This window comes from Geotrypetes seraphini, chromosome 9, assembly GCF_902459505.1.
Source record: "Geotrypetes seraphini chromosome 9, aGeoSer1.1, whole genome shotgun sequence".
In the NCBI taxonomy this organism is placed as follows: domain Eukaryota; kingdom Metazoa; phylum Chordata; class Amphibia; order Gymnophiona; family Dermophiidae; genus Geotrypetes; species Geotrypetes seraphini.
In genome coordinates, this window is record NC_047092.1 from 88,573,497 (window position 1) to 88,600,885 (window position 27,389).

The 27,389-nt window shown below is 45.3% G+C and overlaps 1 protein-coding gene across 5 annotated transcripts in view; it reads left to right on the top strand.

The window, feature by feature from the left end:
* Positions 1–27,389, top strand: part of NUP205 (nucleoporin 205) — a 1,504,202-nt gene that overhangs the window by 395,208 nt on the left and 1,081,605 nt on the right. For all 5 annotated transcript variants that reach the window (XR_004540594.1, XM_033957880.1, XM_033957883.1 and 2 more), the window contains exon 11: positions 11,621–11,771. Coding sequence is in view for 4 of the 5 variants with exons in the window: in XM_033957880.1 (XP_033813771.1) it covers positions 11,621–11,771 (151 nt within the window). In the remaining variant the exon portion in view is untranslated. The remainder of the gene's footprint in view (positions 1–11,620; positions 11,772–27,389) is intronic.

The window sequence follows — 27,389 nt, forward strand, 5'->3', positions numbered from 1 at the left end:
AATATTCAGTTGTTTACAAAGTAGTATTATGAACGTTTGTCTTGATATGCTGTGATCTATGAATATTTGAATAGTCCCAGATGAAGTTTAGCCAAATAGTGGACTGAGTACATTTGTGTAAAGATTTAAAGTGACAGTGCAAATTTGGTTTTGTCCCTGCTTCCCTCCAGCCCATCGGGATCACAGAAAAAGCTTCCTGCCTTCGCAGGATTTTTCGGGCTGTTTCTGCCCATCCCAGCGTCGGACTCTCCAGCGTTGGACTCTTCTTCAGTCCTTTGAGGACCGCCGAAAGTCTTCCCCCAGCGACTTCTCCAAGGCAGAGGAAGGAGGAAGCTTTCCTCCATCTTGTCCCTCCTTCCTCCGCCCGGTGCCGCTCAAGCAGGGGGCTCTGCCTCTGCTCTCTTAGAGCCTCTGCTTCTCTCTAGCCCACCGGGATCACAGAAAAAGATTCCTGCCTTCGCAGGTTTGTTCAGGCTGACTCTACCCGTTCCAGCGTCAGATTCTATCTTAGCGTCTGATCCTCCTACAGCCCTGGGCTGCCGAAAGTTTCCCCCCAACGATTTCTCACGGCAGAGGAAGGAGGAATCTCTCCTCCATCCTGCTCTCTCCCTCCTCCGCCTCATATCTCTTAAGCATGAAGGATTGTTTGAACGAACCCCGGGATCCGATGCTACACCTGACCTTGTTCAATGTTTTACATGACTCTATCCAGCTGCTAAGTACATTCAATGTTCAGGACCAAGTTCAATGCTAAGCTTTCTCCTTTACCCATATGTTAAATTCCCCTGGCTCTGCTAAGTTTGTCTCGCCCTCTCCCTACCTAGTTGCTTATATCCCTCTCGAAACCACCAGATATCAGTTGAGTGTAGCCCTAAGTCTCACCTTGAGCAGACGCCCAACCCAGGTCCCCCCCTCAAAACAGTGCTTATACTAAAGCGCTCCCACTGCTTAGGATCAGGCCCTGCACTAGCCTTTCCTGTTCAGACTCCAAGTTGCCTAGCTCTTCCCCGTTCAAGCTCTCCCTAAAATAAATTAAAAAAAACAACAACAAACAAACCCCCAAAGCTCCCCATCTCTCATCATGAAGCCTCCCTCTTGGCTCCTCCTCCTTCTACTTTGCTCTTCTCTCAACACCACTCTCTGCTTAATACCTCCTTCACCCAACCTCCAGGATTCCACGAACTTCAATAATATCTGCCCTGGCCTCAAAATCCCCACTCTGATTCGCACCAGATCTCATCCCTCCAAAAAAAACCCTCGAAGAATCAACCACGCCTCTTTAAAGTCCGTTCCCCCTGCCAATCTCCCCAACCTCGCCTCCGACTCTCTCACCCCAGTCCCAACACTTTATTGCAACGTCAGGTCCGCTTGCAACAAGATTCAAATTCTGAAGGATCTACTCGAGGATTCTGACCCCGGATTCCTATGCATCACGGAATCATGGATCACAAAAGACGACCTTTTTACACAAAACGAACTCTGCTCCCACGGTTACCAAGGCCTCTTCTCACTCAGAACTAACCGTAAAGGAGGCGGTCTGGCAATTCTCTACAAATCTTTCTTCGACGTCCAGCTCCTCAAAAAGGGCAGCCACACCTCACTAGAATATATGCTAGCCTCTGTCAACGATGAATTCCACCCTCACCCACTGGGTATCCTGCTTCTTTATCGCCCACCTACCCCTTGGAACAAATCCTCCGATCTCGTCCTCGAGACCATAACAAATGCCTTCCTCAAATTCCAAAGACTACTGATCATTGGGGACATCAATCTCCACCTAGATGACATCACCAGCAAGGATACGGTTGAGTTTATTAGCTTCCTCACCTCCCTTGGCTTCCCCCTCCTGCTCCATCTCCAACCCTCGAAAAGGGGCACACACTAGACCTCATTAGTTTCCTCGATCTTACCGCTTACAAAACTTCAGCCGATGACATTCGCTGGGATCATGTCCCCTGATCCGACCACTTCTTAGGAGCTTTCTGTCTCCCCATCTTCATGTCGCTCCACCCCACAGTTCCAATTCCATTACCTACCGCAAAAAAATCACGAGCGATTTGTTCTGGTCTAAATTTCTCAACCTATTCTCCTCCGCTCCTAAGCCTGCAGACTCAGAAGCTAATTGGCATAACTGGGTTGTTCTCTCTGAGTCTACCTACCACTCCCTCGCCCCATCTCCTACCCCCGCAAGGCCCCTTGGTACCTCCCATATCACAGAGAACTAAAGCAAAAATGTAGAGCCCTGGAGCGCATATGGAAAATATCTAAATCCCCCACAGATAGACAGTCTTGGAGATTCAATATTAAGCTGTACAATATAGTGCTAAAAAAAGCTAGGAAGAACTTCTACGGAGACAAAATCTCTAGATCCAACAACCAGAGCAGCACACTATTCAATATCTGGCGCTCCTTAACTTCCAAAAAAGACCCCACCTCGCTCCCCTCTTCTCCCTCAGCTGACGTTCTGGCAAAATTTTTCAACGAAAAGGTTTCTACCCTGAGATGTTCCTTCCCACCTTCAGTCTCCTACAACTCCCTGATACCCACCGACCCCAATTCTTCCCAAACGGTCTCCAACTCTATCCCAGTCGACAGATCCTGGACCACCTTTGAGCACGTATCTGAATCCCTGCAGTGTTCTCCCCAGAAATTTTTTCAAGCCGGGTGGCATGAAAAAGTAGCCGGGTGGGGTGGGACGGGGAAATTTGGTGGTGGGGAAAATTAAGGACTCCTTTTACTAAGCTGCAATAGCGTTTTTAGCGCATGTAGAATTGCCGCGTTACACGGCTAGAACTAACGTCAGCTCAATGCTGGCATTAGTGTTTAGCACTTGCGGCAATTCTGCGCGAGCTAAACGTGTGGTAAAACTGCTAGCGCAGCTTAGTAAAAAGAGCCCTAAATGTGTACTATTTGTATTAGTTAATTATTATTAGTTATTTTCCAATGTTCAATATGACTGCCTTTCTTAAGGTTTGACACTTGTTCCATAATTTTTTATTAAATTTAAGAAGTATCCAATTCTAGAAGTGAATAATTAGATATTTGCCCTCTTTCAAATGATATAGAGCAGCGTCTCTCAAACTTTTTTAACTCCGGCACACTAAACAGAGCAAATGTTTTTTGTGGCATACTAAATGCAGCAAATAGTTTTCATGGCTGGAAAAAATTTCTGGGGAGAACACTGTTGCCGTTAGTTTTCAAGGTCCAATCACGTCAAAGAATGATGCTTATCTGAGCAGTTGTATAATAAAAAGAATGGATAAGATAACATGAGAAGTGAAATTGTCATGAATCAGAGGGATACATACCCTGTAGGTCCTAAAAGCAGGTTTGTGGATTAGATATAAACTATGAAGGCAGTGGTGTACTTAGCATATGTGACACCCGAGGCCCATCATTTTTTTACACACCCCCATCTGTATGAAAAACATGATTTTTAGTAACAATCCACACATCACACAAGAGTGTACCTAGGAAAAAGCAGCATCTTTCATACTGCACTGAGCAGTACAACATCAATACACCCATTGTAAAACTAAAGAAGCCAGACTAGTACAGATCAATCCTACACAGTGAATACTAACTGAAAACCATGTCTTTCGAACACACAGAACACAGAAAACACCTTCGCCTAGTATGGAATATGTAATCACAACTAACCCCTCTCCCTTTTACAAAACTGTAATGTGGTTTTTAGCTATGGTGGTAACAGCTCAGACTCTCATAGAATTCTGAGCAATTACCACCATGGCCAGTGCTAAAAAAAAACCCTCTACAGTTTTGTAAAAGGGGGGATAAAATAGAAATACGTAGACAAAGGTTAAATTGAACCACCATGAAGCTGGACTCTGTATTAGAGGTCTGCACGGGAACGGGGATCGCGGGGATCCCGCGGGTCCCGCGGGGATCCCGCGGGTTCCCCCCCTGGCCCACGGGACTCCCACGGGGACGCCCCCTGGCCCACGGGACTCCCACGGGGATGCCCCCCTGACCCACGGGACTCCCACGGGGACGCCCCCTTGCCCACGGGACTCCCACGGGGATGAAAACAACCTACCTAAATTCTGGCGATGCAAGTCTGGCGTCGCGTCGGGAAATAGCCATGTTGAGCAGTGAGCTCAGCACGTACACAGATGAAAGCCTTGCTTGCTGATTGGTCCGGCGGCCCCGCCCCACCGTGCCGCCGGACCAATCAGCAAGCAAGGCTTTCATCTGTGTACGTGCTGAGCTCACTGCTCAACATGGCTATTTCCCGACGCGGGCATTAGGCTGTTTTTTGTCATTTCGGGTGGGGGATGGCAGCGGCAGCAGCAGCCTGAAAAAGAAATCATCCTGGCCGGGTTCGGTGTCATGCTCCGGAGCTTCTACAGCCTTCCTATCTCCCTCTCCCTTCTACCTGCGGCTCTCTTCGGCAACTTAGCAGCAACGATCGACACAAGCTTCTGGCGTCGGGGCCTACCCTCTGCGAGTCCCGCTTGTTTCAACTTCCTTTTTCCACAAAGGTGGGACTCGTAGAGGGAAGGCCTCGATGTCGGCAGCTTGTCTTGATCACCGCTGCTGACGAGTTGCTTAAGAGAGCCGCGGAGCAGGGGGGTGTTGCCAGGTGCAGGTAGAAGGGAGAGGGCCAGATGCAGGACTCGTGGGTGAGGGAGGAGAAGAGAGAGGGGAGAGAAACAAAAGGAAATATTTCATACTGGGCTGGGCCGGAGTGGAGAGAGGGTGGAAAGATTCTGGCTACAGGGTGCATTAACAAAGGAAAAAGGGGGAAAGCTGAAAATGGAGATAGTGACACAAAGAAGAGAAAGGGTAAGCAGGACCTTCTGAATAAGGATAGAGATACAGAGGGGACATGAAGAGGAGGTGAAATAGAGACATAGAAGTAATGCTGAAAAAGTGTGTGTGGGGGGGGGGGAGATAAAGACATTGAAAGGGCAAATGGTGAATATGGGGTAAAGACAAGGACAGAGACAAATGAAGATTCTGAAAAAGTGGTGAGATAGGGATATAGGTGAGATGGACACAAAGAAGGGTGATGCTGGAAAATAGGTGGAATGGTAATTCTGACAGACACAGAAGGGAAATGCTGGATCAAGGAGAGATGGGGCTCAGGCTGGATGGAATGAGGAGAAATGCCTTGTTGGCCCGGAACTTCCTCTCCTACGTCAGAATTGACGTCAGGGAGCGGAATGCTGGTCAGCGCGACGCTTCTGCAGGGAAAGCTTGGGACAGCGGTGGCTTGGGGACTATTCCCCGATGGCGGTGGCAGCAAACCGAGTGGCTTGGGGGAGGGCACGGAGAAAGAAAGAAAGGGGGCAGACAGAGAGACAGAAAGAAGGGGGAACAGGGAGACAGAAAGAAAAAGTTGGGGGAGAGAATGAGGTCTGGAGGAGAGGAAACATACAGGAGGCTGAAAGAAAGGAAGAAAGATTGGATGCACAGTCAGAAGAAGAAAGTGCAACCAGAGACTCATGAAATCACCAAACAGCAAAGGTAGGAAAAATGATTTTATTTTCAATTTAGTGATCAAAATGTGTCTGTTTTGAGAATTTATATCTGCTGTCTATATTTTGCACTATGGCTCCCTTTTACTAAACCGCAATATTGTTTTTTAGCGCAGGGAGCCTATGAGCATTGAGAGCAGCGCGAGGCATTCAGCGTAACTCCCTGTGCTAAAACCTACTATTGTGGTTTAGTAAAAAGGGAGGGGGTGTATTTGTCTATTTTTGTATTTTGTTACCGAGGTGACATTGCATAGAGTCATCTGCCTTGGGAAATGTATATGGCAGATATCTTTGTTTTGTGTTCAAAAGAAAAGGAAATGCATTTCTGGTTTTATTTCTACAGTGTTGAAGTACTTGTTGGCCCTTGCTGTGACTGGTGGGGATCCCCAAGCACCGCCAGCAGAGGACCTCCTCTAGAGATGGTCAGAACTCCCCTCCACCAAGCGCAGCAGTCGCTGGCAGCATCCATGAGCCACTGAGGTGCCAGCATCTGTGACTCAGGGACGCTACTGCTGCCTGCCAAGCTTGGCAAAAGGGACCCCAGGCCAACTGCAAAGGAAGTCCTCAGCTGACAGTTTGTGGGTTCTCATCAGCTGAGTATTTATATTTTATATTTACATTAGAGGTTCTGGTAGAAACCCATTTACAAAGTATGTATTCTTCCCAATTAATATTTCCAAATTAATAGTCTCTTTGCTTATTTGTAAATGGGTCTCTACCAGAGCCTTTAATTCAGTAGCATAATTAAATAAAATAACTATTTCTGAAGTTTATAGGGAAGAATGGTGACGGAGGGGATTCCTCGCGGGGACGGGTGGGGACGGAGGGGATTCCTCGCGGGGACGGGTGGGGACGGAGGGGATTCCTCGCGGGGACGGGTGGGGACGGAGGGATTCCTCACGGGGACGGGTGGGGACGGAGGGATTCCTCACGGGGACGGGTGGGGATGGGTGGGATTTTGGCGGGGACGGGTGGGGACGGGTGGGATTTCTGTCCCCGCGCAACTCTCTACTCTGTATACAATGCAATACCACAGAAACAGCGATGCATCTCCCCTAAAGCAAAAAAAATAAATATAATTTTTTTCTACATTGTCTTCTCTGGTTTCTGCTTTCCTCATAGTCTTGTCACTCTCTTCCTTTCATCCACTGTCTACCCTCTGCCCCTTCTATATGGCATCTTCTCTCCTTGTATTCCCCTTCCATCTCTCCCTTCACCCCTATTATTCTGGCATCCATCTTCTTCCCTTCCCTCCTCCAATGGTCTGGCATCTCTCTCCTGTTCTTCCCTTCCCTCTCCCACATGCCCATCGTCTGGCATTTCACTCTCTCCTCTCCCTTCCCCCCACTTCCATCAGCATCTGCCCCATTTCTTTCCCTCCAACCCAATTCCATCCAGTATCCTTCTCCCTTATGTCTCTCTCTCCTTTCCCTGCACACCAATTCCATCAGCATCTGCTCCCTTTCTCTCCCTCCACCACCATTCCATACCACCCTGACCCCCTTTTTCTCACTTTAACACCCTTCTATGCTCCTCTCTCCCTCCAAACCAGCAAGGTCCCATGATGACTGCTTCTGTTGCCTCTGCCTCTGGAAGATGTAAGTGATGTTGGAGGGGGTGGGCCGGCAGACACAGGGAGTTGTGGCAAGGTTCCGCAATGACTGCAGCTGCCAGTCCACCCCTTACGATGCCACTTACATCTTCCGGAGGCAGAGGCGGCAAATGCAGTCATCGCAGGACCTTCCTGCACTTCAGTGTGGCTGCCGACTATGCTTCGGAATAAGTACGGCAGCCGCGCTGAGGCGCAGGTGCCATTTAGAGCAGCTCGGAAGTTCTGGATCCAACAAGCTGTGTACCCCTCTAAGGCTGGTACCCGGGGTGGTCTGCCACTGTATGAGGGGACAAAAAATAATAAAAAGAATGGATAACTTGACCGAATTAGACATGTCATACAATTATAACCACAAAAATATGTCATAAAATGTAATTCTAAACTCAAAAGACTCCAGACGAAAAGCAGACTATGGAAAGGAAACCAGAAAAGACCGGGTAGATGAAAAGTGAAACCTGGGAAAGATCTAAATTATTGTTCAAATGAGCTTCTATTAAAACCAAAGAATAAAACCACAGCACTCAGGAAAGTAAAAAAGGGAGAGTAAAATGGACTTACCGAAAAGGTCTCTGCACTGATGAGATAAACTCGTACACAGAATAAATGTGAACACGCGACAGTGGGGCAATGATGTTTGATCTGTTGAAAGAGGCGCCAAAACAGTGTCGGCAGTGGATTGAATGCACACTGATAGGGGAGGGGCATCGGGCTGTTAAAAAAGGCTGCTTTAATAAATAAATACTGGTGAGAAACTAAATAAAAAACCAAAACCATGATAAAATGCCGAACCTGAGTGCAAGTGGTAGTGAAAGTAGCATAAGGCACTCGTAGTACTGTTAGTGCCAGAGCTGCTTAGAATAAAGAGCCGTGCTGTACATGAGGAGAAAAAAGAAAGAATGAGGTGATAAGATGTAAAGTGCTGGCCCCTCACTGCACCACTTGATAGAACTAAGGAGCGATGTTCTAGAGCAGGGGTGCCCACACTTTTTGGGCTTGCGAGCTACTTTTAAAATGACCAAGTCAAAATGATCTACCAACAATAAAATTAAAAAAAAAACACAAAGCACATTGTACGCATAGAAAATGTTAATTATCATTCCTATTCCAGGGTTTTTCAAAGAGGTCAAAGCAGATGACTCTATGCACTGTCACCTCAGTAACAACCATACAAAAATAGACAAATATACCCCCTCCCTTTGTACTAAACCACGATAGCAGTTTTTAGCGCAGGGAGCTGCGCTGAATGCCCAGCACTGCTCTCGACACTCATAGGCTCCCTGCGCTAAAAACCTCTATTGCGGTTTAGTAAAAGGGGACCTTAGTGTAAAATATAGACAGCTGATATAAATTCAGACACATTTTGGTCACTAAATTTAAAATAAAATCATTTTTCCTACCTTGTCTGGTTATTTCATGATTCTCTGGTTGCACTTTCTTCTTCTGACTGTGCATCCAATCTTTCTTCCCTTCTTTTAGCCTATATGCTTCCTCTCCTCCAGACCTCATTCCCTCCCCCAAACTTTCCTTCCTCTCTCCCTGCCCTTTCTTTCTCTCTGCCTCCCTTTCATTTTTTTTCTGTTTCTCTTCTTTCCTTCTGTCTCCCTGCCTGCCCTTTTTCTTTCTTTCTCCCTGCCCTCCCCCAAGCCACTGCCACTGCCATCGGGGACCAGGACCCAAACCGCCACCAATAACAGGCCCGAAAGCCGACGCTGCCCCAAGCTCTCCCTGCTTCGGCCGACCAGTATTCCTCTCCCCGAAGTCAATTCTGCCGTCGGGGAGAGGAAGGCTGATTGGCCCAAGATTGCGATCCACCTATTGGGGGAAATGCTGTCGGGTCCTGCCTTCGCGGAAACAGAAAGTAAGCAGGACTCGGCAGCAAGAAGAGCAAATGCTTCACTAACCTGTCTCCCGCCTTAGCCCGTAGCGAACGTTTGCTTCAGGGCTCTCAACATATGCGTGCCGGCTTCCCTTCTCTCCCCCACCCCCCGAACATAACTTCCGGTTTTGGAGGGAAGAGAAGGGAAGCCGGCACGAACATGTTGAGAGCCCTGAAGCAAACGTTCGCTACGGGCTAAGGCGGGAGATAGGTTAGTGAAGCATTTGCTCTTCTTGCTGCCGGGTCCTGCCTACTTTCTGTTTCCGCGAAGGCAGGACCCGGCAGCATTTCCCCCAATAGAGCCCCGGAGCATAAGTTAGCTACGGGCTGAAATCTCCAAGCCGGGTTTTTTTGTTTGGTTTTTTTTAATGTTCAGCAGCGGCGGAGGCAGCAGATGATAGCTGGTCGCTGGTCTAAATTAGCTGGGCGGACCGCTCAGCTAAAAGGCCCTAGGGAGAACACTGCCCTGGTTTTCAAACTCTGCCTCAAACTGAAATCCTGCAACTGTTCCTTGGACCCATTCCCCTCCTACCTATACGAGAAAATTCCCGCACCGGCCATCTCTGCTATTACCAAACTCATAAACTCCGCCCTACATTCGGGCCTTTTTTCCCCAGAAATGGGTCATATTGTCCTGAGCCCACTGTTGAAAAAATTTGACCTACACCCTTTCACACCATCCAGCTATCGCCCAATAGCAAATATCCCTCTCTTAACCAAGATGCTAGAGTCTATCATATCTACCCAACTCTCATCATATTTAGATAGATTCTCTATTCTTCTTCCCTACCAATATAGCTTTCGTCCCAACTTCAGCACTGAATCCCTATTGATCTCCTTGATCTCAAAGGTTCAACAACTTCATTCTCGAAATAAATTTGCCGTCCTCCTACAATTCGACCTCTCCGCTGCTTTCGACGTTGTCCATCATGATATTCTCGTTTAGCAACTCTCTGAGATAGGCATTAACTCCATAGTCCTAGACTGGTTCTCAAAATTCCTACGTTCTCGTTCCTACTCTGTCAACATGAATGGCACCTCATCCTCCCCCTGGAAACCGATATGCGGAGTCCCACAAGGCTCACCTCTATCCCCCATCCTTTTCAACATTTATATGACCTTCCTAAAACTCCTCCACCTATCCCCCCCTTGAAACAATCTACACTTATGCTGACGACATCCTCGTCCTCCTCGAGACTGATTCGAACCTCTTCAACCTTTCAGAGAACATAGCCTCCTGTATAATGAACCTTCAATCCTGGCCCACATTGTTCAAATGAAACTAAATGAGTCCAAAACAAGACTCCTTTGGCTTGATCCAAAACTAGACCAACTACCCTCCTCCATCTCTCTGCCCTCTGGCTCTCTCTGCAGCTTAAGTTCTCAAGCAAAGTTCTGGGCGTCATTATTGATTCTACACTGTCCTTCAACGACCACCTCAATTCCCTGTTAAAAAAATGCTTTTTCAGCCTTCACATGCTGAGGAAAGTTAGATCCTGTTTCCATCAAAATTGTTTTACCGTCCTTGTCCAATCCATCATCCTTTCCAGATTGGACTATTGCAACTCTATCTACTTAAGCCTAACTAAGAAAAACCTTCATAGACTCCAGCGGATCCAGAATGCTGCGGCCAAGCTGATTTTCGCAAAAAGTAAATTTGACCATGTCTCTCCGCTTCTGTCCAAGCTTCACTGGCTACCGATAATTGCCAGGGTCCACTTCAAATGCGCCTGTCTAGCTTTCAAAATCCTACATGGAATCCTCCCTCCATGTATCCCTCTTTCTTGGAACTCCCCAAACTCTAATACCACCAGATCCACCCATAAACTAAAACTATCCTTCTCATTAAGAGGCATTTCCCATAAAGGAAAACTAGGGACCTCCCTTCCCTTCAGAATCACCGAGCTCTGGAACAACCTTTCCTCCCCTCTTCGGAACCTGAGCTCTCTTCAACTTTTCTGCAAACATCTGAAGACCTGGTTATTCTCTAAAATCTGATACTTACTCCATCTCTGGCATTCTAAGCCCTCTAAAAACTCTTCATACTTGGACTTCTAACCCCTCATTGTAGTTCCTTTCTATCCCATCTCCTGCAAACCTCTACCTTTCATTGTAGTTCCTTTCCATCTCATCTCCTGTAAACCGTGCCGAGCTCTACGAATGTGGAGATGATGCGGTATACAAACCTAAGATTTAGTTTAGTTTATTGAGTTGTTTGGATGAGGTCTCCAATGTGAGAATATATGCTCGCTATCCTTGGAGAACACCTGCTACAGGTAAGTATCTGATCAATTTCTCCATCTTTATACCATCTACTATTCTGTCAATTTCATGTGTCAAAGTTGTTCATAAATAGGAGGATTTTCAAGTTTTTCCTAAATTGTAAATATGTCTTCTATATACATGGAAAGGTAGATATACGTTTCCAATCTGTAAGACCTGTTAGATTAAGTTCTTAGTGGTTTACAAATGATACATTATACATTAAAACATTACATTGTAATGAAATTATAAAAGATAAAATTTATGAAAGAGAAGTTTAGAGACATCAATTATTTTTGTATAATTTGTGCTATAACTGATACAGAGCTGTCTAGTATATGCATTTAACATTTTGCATTTCTGTTACAGGTAGTTTTATCTAAATTTGTCAGACAAATGGGTGACCTTCTTCCATCTACCCTTTATATACCTTATCTAAAAATGCTTCAGGGACTGGCCAGTGGGCCACAGAGTGCTCATTATTGCTTCAGTTTGTTGAAAGTCAATGGCAGCAGTCATGGTAAGAATTAGATGATTATTTTTGACTTGCAAATCTTACTTGTTTGACATGTGTTGAAACATTTCATTTTTCTTTTGTATTGGTCAAAAAATAGTGTTTTGGTGGCTATTTAGGGAAATGGGGTTGGAGCCATATTCTATAAATAGCAGTAGGTTCCCTACCACTGCCTAACTTAATTGTTTTAATTGGCGTGGTAATTGACTGGTTTATTTAAAACTAATTAAAAACTTGTTTAAAAAAATGTAGTTGCTGGGAGGCATCTACAGTGTAGGTGCTGGAATTATGTTTGTAGCAGGTTGCCTAATGGAACCTACCAGTGCAATTTGGTATGCTGTAGGAAAATTTATGGTAGATACTAATCAGTTACATAAACAAATTACGTCTCTGTTAGTTTTGTCTAGGGAAAACCATAAACGCTGATCCAGGTTCTGCTTTATTGCCTGTTTACACGACACAAGACCCAGGCTAATGAGAAATACTTTTATTATGAAAATAGAAAAATATAATTCACAAGCCAGTTATAATATCTAAATATTGATCACAAAATATCTGATTACACAAATGAAACTCAGTACATAATTATCACAATCTAATTGTTAGACAATTAAGTAATTCTACTTGTTACACACACACTAAACAATTCCTTATAATAATAATCCCTGATTAGCAAATGATTATATTATCACCAATGGAGCTTTACCACCCTTGTCCTATCACAATTGATCCTTATCTAACTCAGCTGATAAGAGTGTAAATTCCGTATTCTCACCTTAGGATCAGCCGCTCAGGCGAAATTAGGTGGAAGGGAAACCTTCTTGTTAGCTTTGGAAGACATCAGAAATCCTGTTGGTAAAGGTACACGTGTTGACAATCCTTGGTGAGGCTATAAATCATCAGCAAACAAGTCCCGTTTAGTGCTGAATTCAGAGCTTCTTAAAAAGTCTGAATTTATCTCTCTTAGGCAGAGAGTCACACGAGGTAACTTTCAGGTCTAATTATTAAAAGAGAAAAGTTACGTGCAGACACCTGTGTGAAGATGTGAGCTACCCCACACCTCAACACAGACTAACTAATTAATTAGCACCTTCTTTCTTGGATCTCATCAGATGACTTCCTCGGACATCCAGAAACCGAACTTGGATGAATAGCCTTTCTGTATAAAGTATCATATAGGCTGAAAGACCCAGGGCCGTTAGACAGATAAGAACAGGATAATTTCTCCAAGACTCACACCGTCCCATTATGAAGGCACAGATAGATGTCCTTGCATAGTAACATTCTGGTACATACCCATAATGCATCAGGCAGAAACAGCAAAGCTGTGTACTTCTTTCTTCTTGCAATTCATGCTAGAAAAATCTCTTGTTCAGCAGAAAGATTTCTTGAGACAGTGGTTCAGGCTTTGATGACATCAGAGAGGCCTAACCTACAGGTGTGAATACGGAAACACCCCTACAATGCTGAACCTTAGGGTATTCTATCCATTCTCACAAGTACACTTCTTCCTCCGTATTCGCGGTTTCCTTACCTGCGGATTCGCTTATTCTGATTTTTCGGCCGCTGACTCCGCCGCCCCTCTCCCCCCCAAAAAAAATGTCATCACTAAAGTGTTTTCCTTTTACTTTTCTGGACAGTACCGATAAAAAAAAGTTTATTACTTACCATTACTGTACTGGTTGTCTGCCCAGAAATCGCTGCTTGCTTGCCTTCCAGCATCCCAAGGAGACCCAATTAGGCTTAAGAGCAGAAACCAAGTCTCAGATTGTAACCCAGATCTCCCACATGGCAGTGCAGCACTGCCATGGGAACATTCAAACAATTGCAAGCCCTGGATTTATTCAGACTGTTTGATGTGAAAATACATTAATTCACTAGCTGGAAAAAAAACATGTGCTGTGTTCTTAAACTAGTGATTTTTAATTACAAAAGAACATAAGAATTGCACTGCTGGGTCAGACCAGTGGTCCATCCTGCGCAGCAGTCCGCTCACGTGGCGGCCCCCAGGTCAAGACCAGTGCTCCAAATGAGTCCAGGCTCACCAGTTTAGCATGAACTTGTCCAACTTTGTCTTGAAGCCCTGGAGGGTGTTTTCCCCTATAACAGACTCCGGAAGAGCGTTCCAATTTTCTACCACTCTCTGGGTGAAGAAGAACTTCCTTACATTTGTACGGAATCTATCCCCTTTTAACTTTAGAGGGTGAACAACCTGTCTTTATCTACTAAGTCTATTCACTTCATTATCTTGAATGTTTCAATCATGTCCACTCTCAGTCTTCTCTTTTCAAGGGAGAAGAGGCCAAGCTTCTCCAATATCTCACTGTATGGCAACTCCTCCATCCCCTTAACCATTTTAGTTGCTCTTCTCTGGACCCTTTCCAATAGTACCGTGTCCTCCTTCATGTATGGCGACCAGTGCTGGACGCAGTACTCCAGATGAGGGTGCACCATGGCCCGGTACAGCGGCATGATAACCTTCTTTGATCTGTTCGTGATCCCTTTTTTAATCATTCCTAGCATTCTGTTCGCCCTTTTCGCCTCCGCACATTGTGCAGACGGCTTCATGGACTTGTTGATCAGAACTCCCAAGTCCCTTTCCAGGGAGCTCTCTCCAAGTACCGCCCCGGACATCCTATATTCGTGCATGAGATTTTTGTTCCAAACATGCATCACTTTGCACTTATCCACGTTGAACCTCATTTGCCATGTCGGTGCCCATTTCTTGAGCTTTATTATGTCACATTGCAGATCTTCGCAGTCCCCCTGTGTCTTCACTACTCTGTATAATTTTGTGTCGTCCGCAAATTTAATCACCGCACTCGTTGTACCAATGTTCAGATCGTTTATAAAGATGTTGAAGAGCATGGGTTCAAGCATCGAACCCTGCGGCACCCCGCTGGTGACACTCTTGTAGTCTGAGAATTGTCCATTTACCCCCACTCTCTGTTTCCTATGCTCCAGCCAGTTTTTAAATCCACGTATTTCACCCTCTATTCCATGGTATGCAATTTTCCGAAGTAATCGTTCATGTGAAACTTTGTCAAACACCTTCCAAAAATCCAGATATACAATGTTTTATTCCTCGAAGAAGTGCAGTAAGTTCATCAGGTAAAATCTGCCTTTACTGAAACCGTGCTGGCTGGTCCTCATCAGATCGTGACCGTCAAGGTGATCAATGATGAGGTCCTTTATCAGCGCCTCTACCATTTTTCCCGGTACCGAGGACAGACTCACCGGTCTGTAGTTTCCCAGATCTCCCCTCAAACCTTTTTTGAAGATCGGCGTAACATTCGCCACCTTCCAGTCTTCCGGAATATTTCCTGATTTGATCAACAGATTGGCTATTAGCTGAAGCAGTTCAGCTATGGTTCCTTTCAGTTCCTTGATGACCCTTGGATGGATGCCATCCGGTTCCGGGGATTTATCATTCTTATGCCTATCAATCTGCTTGCATACCTCTTCTAGACCGTCAACCCTGTCAGTTTCCCGTCTTTGTTTCCAGCATATAGCTATGTGTATTCTCTTTGGTAAATACAGATGCAAAAAATGTGTTCAGTTTGTCGGTGATTTCTTTGTCCTCCTTTAGCACTCCCTTTATGCCACGGTCATCCAACGGTCCCACCACTTCCTTTTCCTCATAGTCTCTTTTGGCCCCTTTTACTGCCTTATGGCACCTGCATTGATGTTGTTTGTGTTTATTCCAGTTTTCATCTGTTTTTGACCTTTTCCATTCCTTAAATGAAGTTTTCTTGTTTCAGTTGGAATATAATCAATACCATGTGACTTCTTGTTTGATAAAGCCTTAATTACTGCTATAATGTCCTCCCTTAAAATACCTGGTTCTTCTTGGATGTCAATATCTAATTCAATTTCCCCAGCATTTTCTACAATGTTTTTTTTTGTATAGATTTATCATATATTCTTGGGTCATTCACTATTATTCCATTGGCATCTTTAAGCATCCCCGATAAAGGAAGAATGTCTGCCTTAATCTCTTAATATCCTGATAAGCTGATCTGGTTTTACCATGCACATGCTCCAATTCAACCTTCTGACATATATCCTGAAAAAAATGTTTCCCTGCGATGCTGAACTTGACATTGAAATGTGGCCACCCTTCTCTATACTTTTTCTATATTCTGCTATATCTTTTTTGAGATGCAATCACACCAATGGAGAGATACAGAGGCATCATGATAGTCTCTGTTTTTTCTCCATTTCTCCTAATAATTCTTAATATCCTATTTGCCTTTGTGGCTACGGCTGCACACTCAGAGAAGAATTTGCAATAGCACCTAGATCTTTTTCCTGGGTGATGACTCCTAATTGTAAAAACTGACTGGACTGAATTTGTTACTTGATATATTGCTTATCACAAAGTATTAAGCAGTGTATAATTAAAATTTAACAATATATAAGACAAAAACAATTTTCTTAATCTTCTTCCCCACCATGAGTCTCTTCCCTTCGCAATTCTCTTTTTGGAAGTTCAGCGTAGTGACCGTCGTTTTGGATCGATGTTTCTCACCTGCATCCTTGTGCCAGTCCTCGCAGCCTATTTAGAATTAAGTCCAGAATTGCATTTTCTCTAGTATTTTCCTTGACGAGTTGTTCCAGAAAGCAATCACCTACAGTATCCAGGAACTTGGTCTCCCTAGCGCAGCTAGAGGTGCCTAGGTTCCAGTCTATCCCCGGATAGTTGAAGTCACCCATGATAACTGTGTTGTCTCCCTTTCAGTTGCATTTAATCTCGTCTGTCATTTTCCCATCAATTTCTTTGGACTGCCCTGGGGGTTGGTAGTAGATGCCAATCTTCATTTCCAGTCCATTTGTTCATGGAATTTTGACCCATAGAGACTTCAACGTATCCATCAATTGTGGTGTGTTCTCTCCATTAGATTCAATTCCCTCTTTGATGTATATTGCAATGCCCCCACCTTTTTGAGCCACTCTGTCTCTGTGGTATAGTTTGTATCTCGGTAGCACAGTGTCCCAGACGTTTTCCTCAGTCCACCATGTTTCTGTGATGCCGATGATGTCAACGTTATCTTTTTGTGCCATAGCTTCTAATTCACCCATCTTGTTCCTTAGGCTCCTTGCATTCATGTGCATACACTTGAGTTTACGACCCGTTCCTTTCTTGCATTTCCTTCCCTCTTGTGTCCCTTTCAATCTGTCTTGCTTGTGATCTGGTGGGTCTTCCCCTATATCTTCCTGCACGGTATCCTCTGGTGAGTCTTCCACTCTATTTTCCTGCACGGTATCCTTAGGGTATACCGGTTCCTGAGCTATCAACTCTCTCTCGGTTGACTATCGGCTTTCTCCTTCTTCCTAGTTTATAAACTTCTCAACTTCTCTCTTGATGTTGTTTGCAAGTAGCCTCATTCCGTCTCTGCTGAAGTGGAGTCCGTCCTTCCTGAATAGCTTGCTCTTTCCCCCAGAATGTTGTCTAGTTGCACACGAAGTGGAAACCTTCTTCCTCACACCAGCGCCACATCCACTCATTGACTGCTTGCAGCTCCATCTGCCTCCATCGGCCCTGAGTACCGGCAGGATTTCCAAGAATGCTATCCTCTGCGTTCTGGTCTTCAGCTTACTTCCTAGCATCCGGAACTGGTCATTCAGTACTTCCCTGTTGTAGTTCCTTTTGCTTACGTTGTTCATCCCCACATGGATCACCACTGTCGTATCTTCTTCTTCTACACTGTCGATGTGGCTCACTATGTCTGCTACCTTGGCTCCTGGTAGGTAGGTCACCAGTCAATCCAGTCTGATCCGGTGAAGGCATTTCTTATGTGGCTGTCGTCTGATGATGGAGGCCCCCATGACGATTGCAGTCCTCTCTATCTTCTCTTGATTCTCCAGCCGCAGGTCTATGTCCCTGGTGTATATCCATCTCTCCAGCCGTAGGTCCATGTCCTTCGTTCCCATCCATTTTCTCTCATCGTGGCGTTGGCTTGCACCGGACTCGTCTTCTTGTGGGTCCCCTCCGTTGTTTCCAGATTCATTCCATTGTACAATTATTTAGCTCTGTGCTGGATGGTGCAATCAAAGGCAAAACCCACTTCTGAAACGTAAGAGCACTTTTTAGCTTATAGCAAAGAGCATGGAGTTACAGATGATCAAATGGATCGAATGCGATGCACTGAAAATATATTTGACCTGCAGAATATACTGAAACCATCATGGAGCAATGTCTGGGGGTTTGTCTTTAGAAAGTGATTTTTTTTTCTTTTGAAAACTTTTTCCACTTTTCGATATCTTCTTGGTTTTTATCTTTCAGGTGAATTCTGGCTTCTAATATACTTTCTTAATCAAGGGCTACTGTTCCTGACATGCACAGCTGCAGTAATGTGTATTTATTGTAATCTAGCTACTCATGATTAAAAAACCGGGAATAAGTTGATACGTTATTCGCAGTTTCAATAGTAAAAAAGATGTCACTTTCCAAAAATCCGCAAATAACATTAAAAAGTTATTTGCGTTTTTTTTATTCGTGCCTATTGCCAGAACGCATCCACCGCAAATATGGAGGGAGAAGTTTATACTGCAGAAAGATGTCAATCACAGCTTTTGAAACCTTCTCCTTCTCCTAGGAGTCTCTTTCTTCAGGCGAGTGTGAAAGGTATCTTCTGATCTTCTTGCTTTATTTCTTTTTTATTTAGCAAAAATTTTGTGGATTTTTTACTCTAGTCGCAGACATTTTCATGAAATCTGAGATCCCTTTTGATAAACTAGTCTGTTCTCTTTTTCTCACTTGATGTTACATGAACTTTTGATAGAATTGACCGTGCTTTCCTATTCATAGCCTTAAAACTGCCAGTATTTCTGGAGCAGCCATTAATTGGTTCACTTCTTATTTTTCTAACTGGTCATATCAAGTAATATTACAAGATTCGATATCAAGTGCAGTACTTAGTTTACGTTTTGGAGTGCCCCAAGGCTCCATCTTATCTTCAATTCTATTTAATCTTTTTCTTGCCCCACTCCTAACATTTGCACCATCTATTGAATTTATGGTATATGCATATTGTCACAACACCCTCCAGCCGCAGCTGGCACCTGACAGGGGTTAGCATGCACCTCATGGGGCCACACAGGTTTTAGGAGACTACTGAGTACTGGTGTTTAACCATTATGACACCACACACCAACTGTAACTGAAATATGAACTATGCTTTATTATAACTCAGTTCATAAAGCTGTACACCTTTTCCCAGCCTCAAAAGAAAGTGTAAACAGAACAATTCAAAAGACAAAAATCAGAACACAGTTCACAGTGTCAGAATGCTCCCAATCAAAGGAAATTTCAGCATCAGTTCATACTTGCAACAAACAAAAGAAAAATGTTCGGAAACAGTTCCTGGGTTTCTCTGTGCCTCAGAGTAGAAGTTGTGCGGGGACAGAAATCCCACCCGTCCTGGTGAGGAATCCCTCCGTCCTCACCCGTCCCCACGAGGAATCCCTCCGTCCCCACCTGTCCCCGCGAGGAATTCCTCCGTCCCCACCCATCCCCCCGAGAAATCCCCTCCATCCCCGCCCGTCCCTATAAACTTCAGAAATAGTTATTTCTTTTAATTATGCTACTGAATTAAAGGCTCTGGTAGAGACCCATTTACAAATAAGCAAAGACACTTTATTAATTGGGAAGAATACATACTTTGTAAACGGGTTTCTACCAGAGCCTCTAATGTAAATATAAAATATAAATACTCAGCTGATGAGAACCTCCAAGCTGTCAACTAAGGACTTCCTTTGCAGTTGGCCGGGGGTCCCTTTTGCCAAGCTTGGCAGGTAGCAGTAGCGTCCCTGAGTCACAGATGCTAGCACCTCAGTGGCTCATGGATGCTGCCAGCGACTGCTGTGCTTGGTGGAGGGGAGTTCTGGCCTCTCTAGAGGAGGTCCTATGCTGGCGGTGCTTGGGGATCTCCACCAGTCACCGCAAGGGTCAGCAAGTACTTCAACCCTGTAGAAATAAAACCAGAAATGCATTTCCTTTTCTTTTGAACACAGTACAAAGATATCTGCTATATATATTTCCCAAAGCTAACATATTTTAGTCAATAAATTCCGTTTTTTACCTTTGTTATCTGGAGATTTATTTTTCCATAAAGTTGGTCCCAGTTTCTTTTTTCCACTTTCCTATCTTCTGTAAATTCTTCTGTTGCTGTCCATTGGTTCCTCCTACCATGGTTCAGCATTTATCCCTCTCTCATCTTTCGTGCCTGCCCACCAGCCCCATGCTCATCATTTCTCCTTCTGTTCTATCACCCCTGTCCAGCACCATGCCACATCTCTCCCTCCATTCCCTTCACCACTATGTCCAACATTCCTCCCTGCATCCATTTCAATCTGTCCCACTGTTCCCTTTCCACCACAACATTTCTCCCTCTCATCTGTACCTCCCTCCCTCCCTATGATCAAAAAGTCTCCTTTTTTCCATTCCCCGTGAACACAACCATCTCTTTCCTTCTCACTGACACACCCACGCCCAATTCTCCCTTTCTATTTCCTCCCCCACCTCAGCATCTCTTTCCCTCCCTTCCTCTCTCCCATGTTCATGCATTCTATGTTCAAAGGGGGAACCCACGGGATCCTTGCGGGTCCCGCAGGATTCCCGTCGTCCCCGTTTCCATGCAGCTCTGTACCTCAGAGTCTTCCCTTCAGGTGTGTCTTTATTCAGGTGTTCTTTAAGCCACATGTAGGGCAAGCAGGAAGTACACACAGGTAGAATCTTTGCAACAGAGTTCTGTTCTCACCCTGTGTGCAAACATTTAAATCTCAGTGAGTTAGAGCAGGAAAGAAAATAAAAAAACACTTCTTTTCAGAGCTGTGCTGTGCTAATCAGCACAGCTCTAGTGCTTCTGCACTAGCCAGTCTCTTACACAATCCTAGAGAAAAAAAGACACAAGAAAAATAAAACATTCATTGATTCCTCCTGGATATCACACAATACTGTGTAGCAAAGAGTTCCAAGATGCTTTTGGATAACAGCTGTCCTTTTAAGGACTAACAGATTTTATAGCTTTTACCCTCACTTATTGTTTTTCTCCTAAGTGTGCTTTCCTAAGTTGTCCTTCTTTCCTAACTGTGTGTAGTTAGTATATATGTTTTTGTATGTGTCTACTAACCTAACCTGGTTCTGTTTAGTATTTTAACTCTTAACTTGTTTTTTTAAGATACTTTTTATTATCCCAGGACAAGCAGGCAGCATATTCTCCACATGTGGGTGACGTCATCCACGGAGCCCCGTCGCGGACAGCTTTTCAAGCAAACTTGATTGAAGATTTTGAAGTTTGCTAGTGCTGCACCGCACATGCGCGTGTGCCTTCCCGCTCAAGCTAAGGGTTGCGTCTCCTCAGCGTGGCCTCAGTTCTTAGTTTTCCGCGGAGCCAGAAAGCCCTGTCTCTCTTTTCTGTGTCAAATCTAAGTGCCTTTCTTGCACCACCGCTTCTTTTCTTGTTTTGTACGATTGGAAGTCGCTGTGCGGCGCATCTTTACAACTTTTGTTATTTTTCTCGATCGACGACCAGGGGACCCCGGTTTTTCGTTTGGCCGCCTGGCCTCGTGCAGCCGCAGCTACATCTTCTACTTATGTCCCGGCCTGTTACCGGGTTTAAAAAGTGCATGCAGTGCGGTCAGGTGATCTCGATTACCGACCGCACCGTTGGTGTATCCTGTGCCTGGGTTCTGACCACCCTACCGACTCTTGCCCGCATTGTGCCACTCTCCAACCTCAGGCTCTTCGGCGACAGCGAACCAGGATCACGGAACTCTTCGGTGCCATGAACAACCGGTTGACAAGACCTCGGCCTCGACCTTAGTCTCGACCTCGGCCTCTAAGGCCTCGGCCCTGAGCAAGTCACCCTCAGCTTCGAAGGCCTTGGCCTCGAGTAAGTCTCCTCTTCGTCCTTCAGGTTCAGCTCCGCTACCGAAGAAGCCTTCCACGGAGTCTCTGGCATCCCATGCAGTGAGTGCAGTCCTGCCAGTCTCTACGAGACCTCCTCCAAAGCGTGCCTTCAAGTTAAGGGTATACTCTACCTTGTGGTCGCCCTCGTTGGAGCGCACTGCTGCACCAGTCCAACCAGATCCATTGGTCTCGGTGCCAATGTTTGAGGACATGCTTAAGGCAATCCTGACCATGAAGATCTCCTTGGCTCTGGCCCAACTTGCCCCGGCCTCGACTCTGCTCCCTGTAAACCAACCTGAGCATCGCACGGAGGTTTCCTGAGACGAGCCTCGTTGATCTCGCCAGTTGTCCTCGAGTGATTCCTCACCTGCTCTCTCGAAGCAGGCTTCTCTGGCCACCCAACCTCGATCGAAGCACCATTCCAGGCGTGCCTCGTCTTTGAAGTGGCAGTCTGCGAAATGACCTAGAGACTCCCCTCCTTGCTGGGGTATGTCACCGGTGCCTCGAGCCTCGAGGTCCATCGAGGCCTCGGCACTCTGGAGTCTGTAGGTCGGCCTCGACTATCTTCCATACCTCCTCGGTCTGTGAGTCGGGGCAAGTCGAGGTCAAGGATTCCCTCCTCGCACCCGTGTCGGAGGTCTTTCCCCCCACCCTCGGGCTCTCCGAGGCTTACTCCCTGGATGTCCGTCCCTCGGATCCTGGGATCCTCGTCTTCCAGGCAGACTAAATGTAAGCATTCTTCGCTTCCCCTGTCTCTTAGCAGCGCTTCCTCGGTGTCCATGCTTGTTGACATCGATGTGCCGGTGCAGTATTCGAGGGAGGCCACTCCTTCTTTCTCTGCGGCCCTGAGGTCCCGATCCTCGATGCCTCTGGAAGGGCACTCCTCTGCCAAGACTTGCTCCTTCACCAGGTTCGTTGTTGACATGGGTAAGGCCCTTCAACTGGTCCGCCCCTCCCCCGAAACCAGCGGGGTTTCCTTTTGAATTTAACCCTACAACGGCACACAGCCTTGCCTGCTCCTTGAGCCAGCAGGAAGGCAGGAAAAGAGGAGAGAGGAGCCCGATCCTGCGGGGGAGCGCGAGGCAGTCCGCCCCTCCCCCGAAACCAGCGGGGTCTCCTTTGAACCTGCTCCACGACACACTGCCTTGCCTGCTTAGAGAGCCCGCAGGAAGGCAGGAAAAGAGGAGAGAGGAGCCCGATCCTGCGGGGGAGCGCGAGGCGGTCTGCCCCTCCCCCGAAACCAGCGGGGGTTTCCTTTTGAATTTAACCCTACAACGGCACACAGCCTTGCCTGCTCCTTGAGCCAACAGGAAGGCAGGAAAAGAGGAGAGAGGAGCCCGATCCTGCGGGGGCGCGCGAGGCGGTCCGCCCCTCCCCCGAAACCAGCAGGGTCTCCTTAATTTTGAGCCCTCCAACAGCGCATAGCCTCTTGCACCGTAAGCCAGCAGGAAGGCCGGTATAACTTGTTATACATTGTTATATTTATCTGCTGGTTTACCTTGTCTTATTATTACTGTTGACTTATAATTAATGGTTGATAAACAACGTATTGATAGACTTCTTGCCCTAACCTGTTTAAACACATACTAGCACCAAGAACAAGTCTCATGTCTAACTGCTGATTTTACTTAACAGTTGGTTCACATTGTTTTATTTAACTGTAGACTCATACTTAATGGTTGATAGACAAATCCTCACACACAAATCCTACTTACAGGCATAGGCACTCCAAAAAGACAGGTAACACCAACAGAGTAAAAAACTCCAGAACCCCTATCCACGCAAAAAAAAAAAAAAAATGGCAACACTTACAACCAAACTCTGCCTAGTCCTACTACTGCTCTCCATTCTCTTAGATAAATGGAAAACAGCTGGATACCACACTCATTCTATACCCATCCTCACAACAACACACAGACTGCTTCAACCCACTAGGAAACTGCAAACCCCCAGAACCCTGATACCTTGTCCATCATCCAATCATGAAAACATTCCCGCAACCTGGGGAAAAAGACCACCATCAAAAACTAAGGCCAGCTCTCAAAAACCTCAATCACCATCCAGAACAATTATCAATACTCACACTACGCAATCTCCCACTAAACTCACGTCAATTGCTTGTGCATATTTGAATATACGATCCATCAGCCCAAAGACAGAACTAATCAAAGACTGGCTGATCAAAGATAATTTAGGCTGCCTCTTCCTAGCCGAAACCTGGCTCACTTCAGACTCAGATCCTCGCATTACTGAATTCTGCCCAAACGGATACAAACTAGAGCTAGTTTGCAGAGAAAACAGAAGAGGGGGAGGTCTAGCAATCATTGTAAAAAACAACCTCAACATTAAAGTCCTAACCAAGCACTCCACCCCTCACCTAGACCTTCTTGCCTGCCAACTCTCAGACAAGTCTCTCACAGGAACTCTGAACTGCCTTCTATGCTATGTCACACCAGGAAAATGGAACACTTCTAAACAAGAACTAGAAGAATTTATCTTCCAGAATTCCTTATCTTCCCCACACAACCTGATCCTAGGAGACATTAATCTCCACCTAGAAGACCACACCTCCAAACAAGTAGCAGACATTCTTTCATTCCTCAACACCCTATCCTACCAGATACTCAATCCTGAACCCACACATGAAAAGGGCCATCAACTTGACATTGCCGCTTACACATCTCCCAACCTCAACACACAAAACATCCACATCACCAACGGCTCTTGGAATCCAACCTTATGGTCCGACCACTACAAGTACACCTTCACTATCAACTGGGTGCATAATAACATCAAACCTATTCCAAGCACAACCAGCTTCAAGTCCAGACAGAAAATCGAACCCACTACCTTCTGGGACACAGTAGACCCAGCACTAGACTTAAACAACCACAAGGAGTTCATAAACACATGGCGTTCTATTAGTGAGACCACTTTGAACAAACTAGCACCACTAAAAACAAAAAACAAAATAAGCAGACCATCAGACAAATGGTTTGACGCCGAACTCCTACACCTAAAGAGGCATTGCAGACAACTAGAAAGAACATGGAAAAAACAGAAACAAGACCACAATAAAACAGAATGGAGGTCCCAAATCAAACAATACAAAATCAAACTGAAGGAAAAACGTAAAGACTACTACTCCAAACTCATTGGCACTGAAAAACCAGACACCAAAAAACTTTTCAGCATTGTAAAAAACCTCACAGATACCAAACCCTTCCTCGCCACCCAAGGAACCCAGACTCCATCAGCTTCACAACTATCGGACTACTTCAAAAATAAAATCATCACAATCAGAGCCACATTCAACAATTCTCAAAATATCATAGAAGAGATACTAATAAAACCCACAAAAGACGAAGCCATCTCAGCAGATAGGACCTGGACCAACTTCCCAACGACACAATGGTCAGACCTGGACCGGCTGTACAAAAAATACAGCAAATCCTCCTGTGATTTGAACAACTGTCCTCCTTACCTATTAGCAACAGCATCCACCAAATTTATCGCTTGTCTCACGCTATGGTTGCAAACCACTCTCAAGGAAGGTCAGTTCCCTCCGGAACTTGGCGAAATCATAATCACCCCCATACTAAAAGACCCCAAAGGCCCAATAGACAACCCAACAAATTATAGACCAATCGCTTCTATACCACTATACATCAAACTCATAGAGGGTCTAGTAGCACAATATCTATCCTACTACCTAGAAGACCACCACATTCTGCATCCAACTCAATCTGGTTTCAGAGCTAATCACAGCACAGAAACATTACTGGTATCTTTACTTGATATAGCCCGACAGCACCTCAGCAAAGGAAACAAGTTACTAATCATCCAACTCGACCTTTCAGCAGCATTTGACTTAGTAGATCATCCAATACTTCTCCAGACACTAGATGCCATAAGAATAACTGGTAAAGTTCACAACTGGTTCCAAGGATTCCTTCAAACAAGATCATATAGAGTTAAGTCAAAAGATATTTTATCCGAACCCTGGACAAACCCCTGCGGAGTACCACAAGGATCCCCACTATCGCCCATACTATTCAACCTTTTCATAGCTTCCTTAGGCACTGCCCTAGACGCCCTAAATATAACTTCTTTCAGCTACGCAGATGACATAACCATCATTCTCCCATTTGACATCCAAGACCCCAGCTCCAATGGACACCTAAAAACAACACTGGAAACAGTAGAAAAATGGATGATGAACCATAAGCTGAAACTGAATGCGGAGAAAACCAAATTCCTACTACTAGAGAAGGAACAAAAGCCATCTATAACAGAACTGGAAGTAAACGCAATCAAATATCCCATACAGAGCACTCTCAAAATTCTAGGAATACAATTAGACAGACGCTGCACTATGCAGACACAGATACACAAAGTCATACAGAAGGCATTCTTCACCATGCGAAACCTAAGAAAAATAAGAAAGTTCTTTACCAAAGAACACAAGATCATTGTACAATCCCTCACACTCAGTACCTTGGATTACTGCAACAGCCTCTACCTACCATGCCCAAACAACATGATAAAACAACTACAGACCGTTCAGAACACAGCCATCAGACTTATCTATTGTCTCAGCAAATTTGACCACATCACTCCCGCCTATGTAGACTCTCACTGGCTTCCGATAAAAGCAAGAACTCAATTCAAGTTCAAGTTTTCAAGTTTATTAAATTGTTTGATTAAACGCTTTTCCAATTTCAAAGCGTTTTACAAAATTAAAAACAGAGTTTAAAAACAAAACTAAGGGGGGGCGCTAGTGAGCACTGACTGGGATGGCAGCGTGGTGAATGAGCTCCAGCCCTAAATTTATATAAATCGAAGAAAACATCCGATTGAATAACTTTTTGCGTCTCCAAATAACAAATTTAGGTAGCCTGTCATGTCTGCATCAAAGCCAGGTAAGCGTAAAAACGCTGAGCCTGCATCTCCGCAAAAAACCACGGACGAAAAGGCTGAGGAACCGACTGCGGCCTCTATTATGGCAGAGTTACACTCGATCAGAGACCTTATTTTGGATACCAAACAGGACATAACAGAAATAAAATCGGATATTTCTACTCTTAAGGAGGAATACGCGAATGTAAAGATCAGAACGGATACCCTCGAATCTAAAATGCAAGTATCTGAAGATTCAATTAAAGTGCTGTTTAAACAAACCGCCCGCATCACCCAGCTAGAGGCAGCCCTGGAAGATGAGAAGAACAGGGCGAAGCGCACTAGCCTACGTTTACTAGGCTTACCAGAAGGAAGGGAAGCGTGTGATCTCGCCGAGTTTTTAGCAGCCCTGCTACCAGAATTATTAAAAATTCCGCCGGAGATGAAGCTGGAGTTTGATACAGCCTACCGGGTTCCTCAACACGTGGCCAGACCGTCGAAATTTCCGAGGCCGATAGTGATCACGCTTTTGCGTCAATCTCAGGTTCAGCTCATACTGCAAAAAGCGAAACTACATGCTCCGAACATGTTTGAAGGCAGCAAATTGATATTTGTCCCTGAACTCTCTAAGGAAACAGCCAAGAAACGGAAGCAGCTTTTAGCTTACCGCCCGAAACTATCTGCCATGGGCGCTAAACATGGCCTACTGTATCCTGCGAGGCTGCGTGTTACTTTCAATAACAGCACGAAAGATTTCACCAACCCGGCAGACCTAGCTGACTACATTGAGAACATTCAGCCCACTAATATCG